Here is a 14964-nt window from a genome sequence, read left to right on the forward strand (position 1 = left end):
TCAGTGCACGTGTGTATATCAGCTGCAGATTTCTTTGGTGATTTCGTGTGTGTTTTTGTTATGTTTGTCTCAAAATGGAAAGCTGTATTGATGAGAACGAATAGACCAGGACCAAAACACATGAACTACCTGAACTTTATGACACGCAATTTAACTAACAAGCTGCGGCAATAACTGCGTCCCGCGTTATTGAGTAACTTTTATACACTTGCTTAAGATGCAGTCTGAGACAATGTCAGTGTGTTATAATATGTTGATTGGTATCAATGTTCTTTTTGTGGTGTTTACTATTTATATTTAATAATTACTAAAAGTAAAATTACAAATAAACTCTGGGTTTTATTGGAGGATGTGGTGAACTAGGTAACTCACAGGTCCTAATAATTGTATGTGTGGGGTCTGCGTGTATGTTGGCGTAAAACTACGTGGGACCGCAGTTGTTATCAGGTAATATTATAGTCTGTGGTTAACGTTCACACTTAGATGTCTATACTTTTTGATCCTAGAGTAAGCAGATTCATGCAGAGACTGACTAAACTACGGCTAAACACTCGACTCATACTTTTATATTTTTGCCGCACGTACAACTTTTTCGCCAGGGGCACAGCCATCGCTGCTCCCCTCTCTAAAAAATGCTGCTCTGCACCCACTCCACAAGCTTTTAAAAGTAGAAGTAGAGTAATGTAAGTGATATGTAATTGAATTTTAGGCGAAGGGATTATATAGCCAAATATTGGAACTATTGAAATCAGCATTATTGACTAATAATTAAGATTTCCGCAAGTTAAAATTCCCATGGACGAAAACAGGGTTAAAATTGGTAACTTCAAAGACGTGTAAAACAATGAACATTGAAATGGCGGGAATATATTGTCAAGCCAATGTCACTCTGATGAGATTTGACTAACTATCTAGTTTTATTTTATATCGTTTTGTCTTTCTTTCAAAGTTTGAACGATTTTAACAAGAACGACATAGGGGCAGTGGGGAAGTTAGCAAGTTAGCAATCAGCAGATTTATTTTGAACTGCAATATTTGTACTTCTTTTTTCAGCAAAACAACCATTATGAGTGAACATAGCATCAGTGAACAATAAATTCACAACTGAGGACGAGGCTATTTTTTATTGTTGTTATCAGGCTTTGTAGTAGTGTTTGACCTGATCTTGATTCGAGAGTTGAATTGTACAGAGTAAGTTTGATGTTTGTTAAGGTTTACAGAGAAAATGTTAAAATTGTTTTGTTGCTTAATTCTATTAACCGGTGATTAAATCTCACACCTTATCTTGTTAGGTTAGTTTTAGTATGCTAAGAACGGATGGAATTTTGTTCTAAAACATCAAGTAAACATTTTATGACAAATATAAATAATGTGGAACTAATATATCTGTTGTTTAGTTCATCTACAAAATATTTACTGATTTAGTACAACTTGTAACATGTTGTTCTATACTTTTTACTTTCAGAATATATAGGTTAGTTTCCATGCTTGGAAATAAATTAAAAGGTACTAGTTTAATTTAAGACCTACTATTTTGGACATTTTATTGATGGTTTTGAATGGAAATTTTTTAATAAGTGGTTAGGATAGCAATATTAATTAAAAAGTGTTGGAAGATCTTAAAAGCTAAAGAGTACGGTATATTTTCCTTTATGGAAGGAAGGAAATTTCTCTTGGGTAGAGTGATAGGCCCTCAGGTGTGGTAGTAGGCCCTTGGGTAGGATGGTAGGTCCTCTGGTAGACAATCAGGTAGTTAGGTTTGGTAAGTTTTTGTGGTAATTATCATATTAATGGCCGGAGTGGAAAAATACGAGTTTTGCGATATTAACTTATTGGTATCGTCCTACAGAACAAAAAAAGTATAAGGTTTGATGGGTTGGAAATGAGAAATAACAAAGTTCTAGAACATAAAAAATTAAACAACTATTCACGTGCGGAGTAATATTTCCATGTTCTACATCCACGTCGATCGTCACGTGACCTTTTGTGACCATGATTCAACCTCGTGATGACGTCATCGGTTGCGCCGCCATCTTTGCAAACGTAAATGAAAAATAATACTAAAATGAGCAGTATTCTGATCCAAATGAACAATCTTTTTCTTAATTTCGAGCTACAAATTAATTATTTGTTATTGAAATGAGACGAGTGCCTCCGGGCTGATATTAATGAAAGAAAAACATCCCTCGAGATAGTACCTATCAGTAAAATATCAAATTCTAGAGGGGCTGATCAGAAATATAAACCATTGAAATGTAATGCAAATAAAGGCAATTAATCATGTAAAGTAAAAAAACTTAGTAAAGCATGAAACACTTTAACATAAATATATAGATGGATATTAACAGAGAACACTTACCATTAGTGTGTTGGCGGACATAACTGAGCAGCAGCAACAAAAAAGTGGATTTTTTAAAATTGCAACGTTATAACTTTACTAACGTACTTTTTCTAATTTTCCTATCGCAACGAAACAACAAAGTCTCCCGGTTTAAAAACAACACGCGACCGCACAACGAACAATTACACTCATTATTAAAAATTCCATGTTCAATCAAAAAGGAAATAATTTCGTTTCGGTTAAAACGTAAACTCTTTACGTGCCCTACTAAACACTCCGACACACACAATTCACTAGGGTTGGTCGAACTAGTGGATGGTTGATTCATAATTGTAACGCACTCACTCAATCCAACCTACTGAACACATATCTTGTGAAGCACTGACTCATGCCCCGGAGAACTCAGATAACAGATACGTTATCAGGCTGCTATCAGTCCCGGCCGCAGATAATATTCAAGTAAACAGATTATCCAGACACAACACACAAGCTGAATATTAAAACATTAAAAACTTAACTACTTATGAATATACCCCCTAAAATCAAGTTATTTGTCATTTGCACCCCCTAATACTATTTATATTTTTTGTTCAGGAGGGTGAGCAGAATACGTTGATAACGTCAAATTCGTGATTTGCCGCTCCGGCCTTTTATCTTATAGCTACCGTTTTTGTTTGCTTCATTAACAAAGTAATGTTTATTTAGTGTATTCTTTTATGTTTATTTTTTACAATGATAGGAGGAGACTGTAATAAGCGGTCTATACTCGTTAGTCGTTATTATCAAACGATTCACAAGGTGCGCAACAAGAATAAAATTATAACTTATTAACAATCAAAATAATACATTACAATTTTTAATCTCTTGGGTAGAGTGCGATAAGCAGAACCGGTTTTTGTATATCGATTAGTATAATCATCGATATGTCATATTCGTTAATCGAATACGGATTTATAAACCATATCAACATATTTATAGTCATAATAAGAATTACATTTTAAATTAAAATAATTAATATAACGCACATAGCGATAATCTTATAAATAATAAGTGTGTTTAACAAACAAATGATTAGAACTGGAAATAAAAAAAACTCATACATAATAATGTAATTATAACAACATAACAAACATTTATAATAGAAAATACAAAATATGCGTAATTGTTGTATGTTTTCTCCTGGATAGCAATGATAACCGCTTTCAAGAAGTTTGTGAAGCATCTTCTGTAGAAAACCTCATTTCTCTTCTGTACAATACTCACAGAGATGATCTTTAGGCAGGTCGGTTGATATGCCACTTTTTAAACTTCTTTTCACAGTCCTCTCTGAACTTTCAACGTGTATTATATGAAAAAGTGTTTGTAGTTGATACAACTTAGTTATTGTTAAAAAATCGTATTGTTGGTTATATCAAAATGTATAATTAAGTAGTATTGTTTGAATACCGATATAAAAACCTGTGTATGCTTATCGTACTCTATCCAATCTTATTTAACTCCTAAAACTTCTCTTGACCGTTTGCCAAGAACTGTCATCAATTGTTTACCTCACACAGTTTTCTAATATTCATAGCTATTTACATATTCAAAATTTAGTTACTTCTTGTTTACATTAAACATTACTATAATTTATAAGATAAAATTATATGTTAGTTGAATAAATAGTAATATAAAATTTTTTTATTTCATGAAAACAAACGAATAATAAGTGTAGAGGGGCCGCTATTAAAGTCTACCGCCAATAAGATTTTGTATTTTGGTACGTTGTGTTATTATCCGGAAGCCCCTGTTTTTGGGAGTTTTTTCTCATGGACTACTTAAAAAAATTTACATTATTAGAAAAGAACAGACTACTATTTTCATTTGCAATACTTACTGTGAGAATTGCATGTCCATTATCTGTTGTTTTCTTCCATAAGGAAAGCGAGGAGGCCACTCTGTTCCTATCTACTATTTGTTCCCTATCAAGTTTTTTATAAGTAGGTTTAGATTTAAATAAGAAAATATGTTACGAGTTGTAAAACCAAAGTTAAAGAGTAACCTTTTTTTCCCCCTTGGGGCGGACCTACTGCATGCACTTAAGCCTCTTAATGAGTGCTCATGTGATCTAGTGAGTGGAGCTTGATTTTGGCACTATTTCAAGGGATGGTTTTTTTTTGTTTTCTCACCAGAAGTTTTTTCTCGATGGGGCCACCAAAGCTTGCACTGATGCTTGGGTATTTTCAATCGGTACTTTCCAACCTCAGATCGACCAACGTGACATAAACGTCAAGAACATTTGGAAGATTTGAGAGGAGATCTGAGTTTGGGAAACACCTACTGATCAGAGCTTCCTTTAAGTGTCTCTGGTAAAAAAGAAATACATTTCCTCGAGATAGGCTAGTACCTAAATTCCAAGCTCAGATCATAGTAAGCTCCTCGTTAAACTTTTAACAAATAGATAAAGACCGTGTGGCCTCTTTTCTTGCTGACATCGCTTCCTTTTAAGAGGCAAAAATTTTGTACGCAAAACCGATCATCCATGACATGTAATTTTTCATAGTAAATCAAATAATAAAGTCTGTTTCTTTCTTAATAATGTAGTTTTTTTTAGGTCCCAGGTAAGGAAACAGTCTTCCTAAAAAAATAGTGGCCATCTGTATAATACATCACAATTTAACGTATTTGGGTCTTAGAAATTTTCTGACTTGAGGAATTTACTCAAATGCACAGGAAATACCATTTTACAATAATTGACACAAACCGTATGTACGGCATGATCATTCAGAATGCTAACAAGAGTAAAAACTAATAGAGAGTAATGAGGGATAGATCCCCTCATGCGAAAATCTTTCTTATTAGGTTTATCCTCACTTTTTTCTTCAATATTTGTCTATTCTTAACACTTTAAGTACAGTTCCATTAAAATAATCAATGAACCCATTTAAAGTGGGACTTGTAAAAATTTACCAAATTAAATTTGAAAACAAAATTCAAGATACTATTTTCATTTTGCTACTATACTGTTTTAGACAGCTTTCTTCAACAATCTGGACAGGCTGGGGAAAAAACAATAAAGTGGTGCGTTTGGTTAATTAAGGAAAGAAAGAAGGGCTGACATAATTCTTACTCTTGTGTAAAGACAAACAAGTAAGTATATATAAGTTCCCTCCTACAGTGCCAGCGACTTGTTTTGAGTGCCTCTAGGTTCTCTCTGTAATGGCCAAGGGACTCATATATTGTGTGATTTTATCATATCCACTTCAGACTTAACCATCAAACAGGGCTTTAATCCTGACAAATATGATATCTATAATGAACTAAACTATCTCAAATAGGTAAATTATTTAAATTTCTTTAATAAACCTCACCACTTTATCCACTTTAGCTTATTAAGTTGTAGCATAATAAGCACTAGCCACACAGTGGTGGGAAGGGTAAAAAACTACCTTTATTAGTTTTAACAATTTCAATATAAAAAGACTGGATCTGGTTATTGTACTATACCTGATCTCTTTACTATCCTAGGTTGTAAATGTTACTTTTACACTACCACTAATTAATAGCATGTGAAGTAAAATTACACACAACCAACCGATAACTGCACCATGTTTTATAAACAAAGTATTAAAATACTAAATAAATGTAAATTACCAGAATGTTTACTTATATACTGTCATAAACATAAACACAGTAACTAAGGTGATAAAAGTGTCACATATTTTAATGAAACATATGGTACTTTATAAAATAACTTATGTATAACTATCATATGTTTGTATATTATTTGTACTTAATGTTTACAAACATCCTAATGTTATTCTTCAGGTATATTATTCATCAATTTCTTTTTCTTCTGGTAATATACAATAATAACCACAATTCTAATAGTGTTGTGCTTTATTTGTATAATATGTGTTTCAAAGTTTTGATGTTTGTGTTAACAGGATATATTATTATTTCTGTAGTTTTAATATTAATAATAGTCTCTAATTATATATTTTGATCACAAAGTATTTAAATCCAAAAGTAAGCACAAAAGGGTGCTTACTTAAAAAAATGAAATAGCCTATTTAAGAATACATTTACTAATCTGTAAGTAATTAATAGTGTCAAAAACTGCACAAACTACGGTGCCAAATGTTAAAATGGTACTTTGGGATTATACCGACCACACCAGTATGAAGAACACAAAAATAGAAATTTATAGAAACAAACATGATAGAACGAAAAAACAACTCTTCAATTACAAAATTACAAACTTACAAGCATTTCCAGGTATTGTGATCGGTATTGTTGTCGCTGTTATCTTATCTTTCTCGAGAATCCTGATTACGGCAGGCCGCGCGGCATCACGTGATTTGCACGGTACATAATTGCCTTTCCATTTCAATTCAATTTATATTTCTGATTAGCCCCTCTAGAATTTGATATTTTACTGATAGGTACTATCTCGAGGGATGTTTTTCTTTCGTCGACATCAGCGCGGGGCAGCACCGAAGGTGCTGTCGAAGCCCGCGCTGATGGCCGGAGGCACTCGCATTTTGGGTGGCGGAATGTGATCAAGAATAAAAACAAGTTTTGAGTGTTTTTTTAATAAAGAGTTTAGTTTGGTAAATGTTTGTTTTTGTTAAATTTTTGTGTTTGGAGAAATATAGAGGTAAAACACGAAAGTACAACAAAGCGATGCACCAGCTGAACGGGCGGCGAGGCTCTGCAATCACGTTATCTACTAGACGCTCGACTTTGACCTCTGTCTGAGGATGGGGAGGGGTTTGCGATAAGACAATTCCTGTTTTATACTGACGAAATAGTCTTCTACGCTAATCTAGTAATCAGTAGAAGCAAAATGTTAAATAACGATTCATGTCTGGGTGTGGTCGGTATAATCCCAAAGTACCGTTAAAATTAAGACAGTTTTTCTTGTAGTTTTTTATAATTTAGTATATTACCAACTATTATTCAACATTATAAATGGTTCATTTGAAAGAGCTTGTTCACATCAAGAAGACATTTTGATGTAGATTATTAAAAAAAAATTATAAACCTTTAAGCTGCAGAAAAAGAAACTCCTTTGGTGTCTGATGTAAACTGCTGCAATTAAGTAACTGGCTTTAGTTTAAAACTCTATGAATTGTTTTCACCTGTGGTTATAAAGGACCAATCAATGTTTAGATTACGCAGCTGGTTTTTCAATAAAGGAAAATAATTTATTAGATGTTAAATGTAAAATGTACAGCTCACAATACAATACATTTTTGTATTACATAAATTATTAAAATAATTTAAAATTTTAATTTTTTAACATGACAGCAAATAGACAATTACAAAGTATGGTAAATCATTAAACCTACAAAAATTTTAATTACGCCTGCAACTGTAGAATTGTATGCTATCTTGTTCCAACACAAGTAATTAGAGAATTACTTTAACCATTTAGCAATTTAGATATCTTTCATTTGATAAGCAATACAGTCCATCTTGATACCAGTAATAGGGTAATATATTCTGCTTTCTACTAGGTGCATAACTTTACCTTAAGTTTTACATTTTTATCGCACCTTGGTAGAATATATCATGATAATTCAGGGTAGTAAACCCAGTTGGAAGGTTGTAGCTCATTTATTTTTAGAATAGGAACAGTCATAAGTTCTTCTACTGTCTCGGTATCATCTCCAACATTATTTTTCAAAACTCTTTACTTTCTTTACCAAGGAATCAATAATCCCGAAGAATAGATTAGAATGGAATAGACACACAATGAGCTAAACATGGATATGCTATGATAGAATGAGGAACTGGCATTGCTGATTTCCAAAATTGTACATTGAGTAGTGCCTAATCTTCATCTTCTTGGGAAACATACGCTCTGGTTAGCTTTGGATTTCTTACTGCAGCAATGGCAGTGAACTGATTAGCTGTGCTAACAACACAGTTTGGTTTTGATTTAACATAAGTTCAGGCCCGATGAGATGAAGGGGTAATATCTGCGAGGTCCGGTCCTAGAGTCGGCCAGACATCTTTGGTGAATAGGCTACTCATCACTGGTAGAGAACGAATATATATCTACTAGGTGGAATGAAGAATTAAACATTTCTAATTTTTGTACGAAGATCTGGATATTAAATTTGTATTATTTGTTTAAAGTTCACAGTGACATACAAAATTATAATATTGTGAAACAGAGGTAGTTACTTACTCCAATTGGTCAGTTAATCAAATTATAAAAACTAAACTTATTGGAGTCAAATGACATAGAGACAGCTCACAGCCACAGGCAGACCCATGCTAGTCTACCCTCACTAAGATTGACCGATCTTTATATTTTATTAATTGAATCCAAACTGGCTAGAAACATTGGTTTTGAGTATAGAATCCAAACATTTGCTGAAAAAGGACAGAAAAAGTTTAAATGCAGTCTTATAATGTTTTTATGATTGAGCCTTAAGTTAACTTAGTAGTTACAAAATTTGTTTTAGGGTTTTCACTCAAGATATTGCTTGTCCAGCCTTGATAAATGTAATAAACAATTACCATTCATTCAACATGTTTTTATTATCTGCATACACATCCACCAAACACAACTACAGTTTACAAGGAACTGAAGCCATAGTCCTAGTTATTATATGTTTAGTAAAATGAAATTGACAATACAAAATTAAGTACTAAGCATATAAAATAATCTATTAGGTTGTAAACAACAATGTACCAATGTGCTTTTGACTTTTTCATTTCGTTCTCAAAATTTATGCCTGTTTTCCACATAATAATGGTAAAAGTAGTTACACTTTTGATATATTTACATACTTTACTTTATGACAGTTTATTTGTATAGTACTTTACTCATAGTTTTGTAATGTGAATAATTTTAAGTTTCATACTTCTACAAACCTTAATACAGATGGTAAAGGTTGTAGGTAATTGTGTGATGTATTGTCAGATCAAAAAGTATAGATACTTGAGTTTGAATGGTAACCTCAAACTAACTAGTAATGAATTTAGATCTATAAAACAAATTGTTTACAAACAATAAATTCAAGTTTATATGTTGGTTTGACAAAAATTGCTGGATTTTGATACTTTTTAACGTCAGATGTACATTCCGTACCTCCCATCCAAGTGAGAGGTCCGATGGCTCTCTCTTTGAAAACTTTTAGAAGTTAATATGAACCCAATATAGCAAGTTTGAATGGGTTTCTGAGAGCATTTATTCTTATGTTTGATTGATATTTTGAAAACAAATTTATCTATTTATTTTTATAAATTTGTAATTTTAAAGTTGAATTTTACGACACAAATGTGCTAACCTTAACTGTTAACACTGACTGTGTACTAATTGTGTGTTTGACTATGAATTATATTTTCAGGGTTTAGTTTAACATGTGTTAAAAGTTGATATATATTTTCAGTAATGGATTCAATATAAAGGGAGGAGTACAATCCCCCAAACACTCCCTTGGATACTCAGTCGAACAAGGTTCCTTTTGTGATGTAATATAATTTTTGTTTTATTTCAGATGGCTTGTGTAGAAAAATTGCTGCTTCGAGGTATAAGGAGCTTTGGTCCAGAGGATAGAGATGAGGCAAAATTAAAATTTTGTATGCCATTGACTATTATTTTGGGTCAAAATGGTTGTGGGAAAACAACGATTATTGAAGCCCTCAAATACGCCACCTGTGGGGATATGCCAAGCAACTGTAATCAGGGAGCAGGATTTGTCCATGATCCCAAACTTTGTAACTGCACTGAGGTATGAATTGTGGTGTGAAACTCCCCATAGATTCCATCCATAGAAAAAACTAATCCTACCTTAAAAACTGTTTCATAAGTCTAGTATTTATTTACTAAGTTTAACTTTCAAAACTTGAGCCTAGACAAGAATATTAAACCATCTAGAACAGGACCTCGATTGTAAATGTTTCAAACTTTAAACCAGCATAATTTTTTAAAGAGTGAAACCTTTAAGGTCGGATTTGCAGCACTGTACTCCATTAATAAAGATTTTTAATTTGATGTACTACTCAAACTATGCTCTCATTTAAGATTTCCTTCTGACTCCTTGCTAGCCGTCCTCCTGACATTACAAAAATATTGTAGTTACTTCAAAAAGTACATTTATAGGTGCAGTAATGATGTACAGTACGCGCGCTGAAGGTTCGGCCCTGTTGTTGCCCTACTAACCAAATAAAAACATTGACTCTCCAATGATCCGTCACGGACGGCAATGTTTAATTCTCGCTCAACAATCAACTTATGGTTAGACCAACTTCCTGTACAAATAAAATTCTGAAACTTCGCAGATCTATTTTCCTGTGTATGCCAATGCTAATGGATGTATTAAGTTTCAATGTTTTATTACTTTTCTTCAATAAAATATATTTTAAAATTAACTGTACAAAAATTGTGATACAAAAAAGTTTGTATGTGAGGATTTTTTTTTATTATTTGGTCAGGAAACTTTCACCAGCGGGAAAGTTTTTCTGAATGAACTGAATTTAATTTTAAATTTAACTTTTTTCAGATACCTAGTTTAGGTTAGCCGTAACTTAGTCTGAAGTGGAATGTATCACCAACACCGCTGCCCTACAGTTTATGGCCCATTCACGTAAATACCATTTGAAAGTTTAACATTGAATCACTTTGCAATAGTTTATTTCTGAAAAAAAAAAAAAAAACACTTTAGGCCATAGTGGTGATCTGTGATAAACTAAAAGTTTAAACTTTAATGAAAATTATGTGGAATTTCATTGTATTATATTTGAATAGAAAGTGTTTTGGGGTGTATTGTTTATACACTAATTTTATGACAGATGAATGAGTACGAAACACTGATGTATAAAGAATCCTGAGAACAGGGACAATAAATATTCAGACTGCAGCGGGCCAAACATTGGCGGATGTCTGCAGAACAGTTGTTATATCAGGCAATCCACCCGTCCCCCGCCATAGTCTGCTCGGTTGACTCGGAGTCGAACCTTCAGCGCGCGTACTGTACAATACCCAACAGGGATCACTTCTGGCTGGTTTATACCATCCAGTTGAACCCACCACTGGGCAGAGCAAAAACCGATGTGTCACTTCAATCTGGGCAACCTTATGCATGTCCAGGAGCGGCACATCACTAACTGCAAATTTCAAGATTCTGGGGCTCATGGGCAATTCGATAGGTCTAGTCTACTGTGGGAGATGACTGTTGGAGTTGGTGGGATTTGTTCCCTAACCTCAGAGGTTCTTGTTAACCTCAACAAGGGTGTGCCACCCCCTGCCTACTTTGACTAGAGAGGCTGGTTCAGAGCTGGCCTCCCCTTCTTCTGGGGAGACATGACTTTGAGATATAGTGCCCTAATTCTTCCTCATGGTTCTCGATAGGAGGCGGCCCCTACTCTCTAACCTTACCCATCCTGAATATCCTGTCACTCCTCCGGAAGCAGTGCAAAGGTTCTTACAGGACTAAGTGCAATTAAGCTTCTTGTCCTAAGAGAACAAGAAAAAACTAATGCAACTCAGATTATAATATGTGTAATCTACAATTTAAGTTTGAATTTGAGGAGTCCATGACAGTAAAGTGACTGATGAGGGGATCCTTGAAAGAATTTTGTTGGAAACCACTGACTTAAATTTTTATTATCATTGAAGCCCTCAAATACGTCAACTGCAGGGATATGCCAAGCAACTGTAATCAGGGAGTGGGATTTGGCCATCACCCCAAACTTTGTAATTGCACTGCAATGCACTTTGTAAGAATTGTGGTGATTTATTACATAGATCATGACTGTCATTGAAGCCCTCAAATACTCCACCTGTGGGGATATGCCAAGCAACTTTAAACAGGGAGCGGAATTTGTCCATGACCCCATGATTTCCATGATTTGTCATTAAAATTAGATATATAGTTTTCTACCAACTCTATGGCATGGTTTTGTGGTGGTCTCATATTGGATTTAAGACCCAACTTATTTACTAAATTAGTAAAATAGTTGTTGAGAGAACTGGAATTTATTACTGAGTCACTGTAATATTATACTGCCTGTTTCACTCTTCATAACTTTCCATGCAGCCTTGCATTTATTATAAGAGTTTTTAATATATTCTTCATTTGCTATTTTTTAAGGTAATTTATCCTATTTCTAAAGAGTTTTTTTAACATTTGCCTAATCCTTTTTATAATTACTTTCATTTCTTGTTCCTTTACTATTCCTATTTCTATAGAGTTTTTTTTTTAACATTTGCATAATCCTTTTTATAATTACTTTCATTGCTTGTTCCTTTACTATTTTAAAATCTATCATGAAATGTTGCAACAAACTTATTAATTTCTTGTAATTCCCTTATATACCATTTAATATTAGGCTTTTCAGCAGTGTTTACCTTAATTTACAGCACTCATTGAGAGTTTGTCACTAATAACATAAAATTGTCAAAAGCTAGTTCTGCATCCGTATGTTTGTTCAGTTGTGATAAGCTAGACTGACATAAATAATCTCTAAACTTAAATATTGCTCCTGGTGTGAGATCTCTTATAGTTCTAGTTTTATACTTTGGATGGTTATCTGAGAGAGATAATCTATCGAACTTAGCTAAAACTCCAGCATGGTCTGACAAGTGAGGTTCAACAATTTGACACTCAATTTGATCTCTAGATATAGTAGTTATTATATTGTCTAGACATGCATCCCCTCTAGTGAGTTCTTCATTCAGCCAGTAAATATTGTAGGATCTCAATAAATTTAAAAAGGACTCAGTTTGTATTGAACTTATGCTAATATTTATGTTAAAATCTGCAGATATTATATATTGAAAACAATTGTATTTGTTGAGAAAACTAAGGAAAGACTGTAATAGTATTAAAAATCAGATTTGTATCAGAATCTGGTGTTCTATTAACCCGCAATTACTCCTGTGTTAGAAAATATCTAATATTTTTGCTATTTTTTACATTAAAAGTTGCAAAAAATTTTTAACAGTGCCGCCGCTTCTTCATTGCGCACCTTAAGTATTCTGCTGCCATTTTTTGAAGTTTTCCATCTCTTAAGTGGCGTCATCGTGCAGTATAGGGGGTAAAAGAGCGTTGCACTAATAGTGTTTTAATAGGAATCTAACACGTGAGTAATCGTGTAACTCTTTATGTTAGTAAAATTCTAAGGGCGCGAGTAACCATGTGAGTGTCTTTTTTTAGTTTTGTTTGGACACTAATACTGTAAAGTGGAGGCGTAATGGATCTTCCAAATAGTGAGTTTCGTATACTATCATGGTTGAATGAAGGGAATACGAGAATGAAGTTGTTGATGGAGATCCACATGGAAACGTTTCTGTGTCTGATGCAGAAAGTGAACACAGCAATCACGACACTGCTTCTGGCCAAACGGGTGATGAGGAAGGTATCTCAACATTATCTATGGACATAGATAATGTTGACTTAGGCCATCAAGAACCAACCGAGCCTCAACCTGCTCTACAAATAAATCAACATCAAAATGTCACCGTAGGCCATACTGTTGGAAAAGATGGCATTACATCTTGGCACAATCACAAGCCAACCTCTGCAACTACAAAAACTATTAGACAAAATGTAGTAACGAAATTGCCTGGTACCAAAGGTTTAGCCAAATACAGTAAATCAGTTTTAAATATTTGGAGACTTTTTTCCCCGATGACGTAATTAAAGAAATAGTCCGTTATACGAATCAAAGGTTACTTTTGATGTGTGATTCGTTACACAAGAGGACAAAGACATTGTCCTCAAACTGACGCCACTGAGCTATTAGCTGTAGTAGGTATGTTGTACCTAATGGGTGTTAAAGAAGCTGGTCACTTACATGTTGAAGAATTGTGGCGTACTGATGGATTTGTAGAGCGTTACTTCAAGCTCTTAGATTTGATGACATGAACACCTATTTGTCAAATTTGTAGAAAAGTGTCAAGGTTCCTATACAATAAGTGAATATGCAACCTTAGACAAGATGTTAGATGGATTTCGAGGGCGTTGTAAGTTTTGCCAGTACGTACCGAACAAACCAGTGAAGTACGGGATTAAGATTTATGCTCTGGTAGATTCCCGTACTGCAGCTAGTGTTTTGAAGCGACTAATTGCACCTATAAGTAATTCTGGCCGAAACATCACAATGGACAACTATTTCACCGGAATCCCTCTTGCAAATGATCTTTTTGCGAACCATAGACTGACGGTAGTTGGTACCATCCGTAGAAACAAGCCTCAGTTGCCACCTCAGGACACTTTCATCAAGGATCGTCCACGTAAACAGCTCTCTATTTTTTATGGCAAATCCCCTAACAGGTGTCTTCTTCCTTCTTATGTGGCCTAAAAAGAACAAAAATGTGCTCATGATCTCTACAATGCACAAAGATGATACTATCGACGAAAGTTCTGGAGACCTCTGTAAACCAGAGGTGATATCCTTTTCAAACTGACGAAAGGAGGAGTTGGCGTTGTAGACAGGATGAAGAGTGAGTATAGCGTATCCAGAATCTGTCATCGGTGGCATCTGACACTGTTTTGTTTAATTTTGAACTTTGGTGGAATAAACGCACAGATCATCCTCAACAACAACACTCAAGTGTCCATTGTAAGAAGAAACTACCTTACAGAACTTGCAACACAACTGATTAATCCGCATCTAGTCAG

At 34.1% G+C, this 14964-nt stretch overlaps 1 protein-coding gene across 4 annotated transcripts in view; it reads left to right on the forward strand.

Annotated features, from left to right (window-relative positions):
* The first annotated feature begins 991 nt into the window (after positions 1–991).
* The window catches only part of LOC124357313 (DNA repair protein RAD50), a 77889-nt gene continuing 63916 nt past the window's right edge, over positions 992–14964 (forward strand). The window contains exons 1-2 of one of the 4 annotated variants that reach the window (XM_046808982.1): positions 992–1191; positions 9838–10071. In XM_046808982.1, coding sequence (XP_046664938.1) covers positions 9838–10071 — 234 coding nt within the window. In that variant the 5' untranslated portion in view covers positions 992–1191. The other 3 variants (XM_046808984.1, XM_046808985.1, XM_046808986.1) reach the window with 3 other exon arrangements.

The sequence above is a fragment of the Homalodisca vitripennis genome, chromosome 3, assembly GCF_021130785.1.
Source record: "Homalodisca vitripennis isolate AUS2020 chromosome 3, UT_GWSS_2.1, whole genome shotgun sequence".
NCBI classification, from domain to species: domain Eukaryota; kingdom Metazoa; phylum Arthropoda; class Insecta; order Hemiptera; family Cicadellidae; genus Homalodisca; species Homalodisca vitripennis.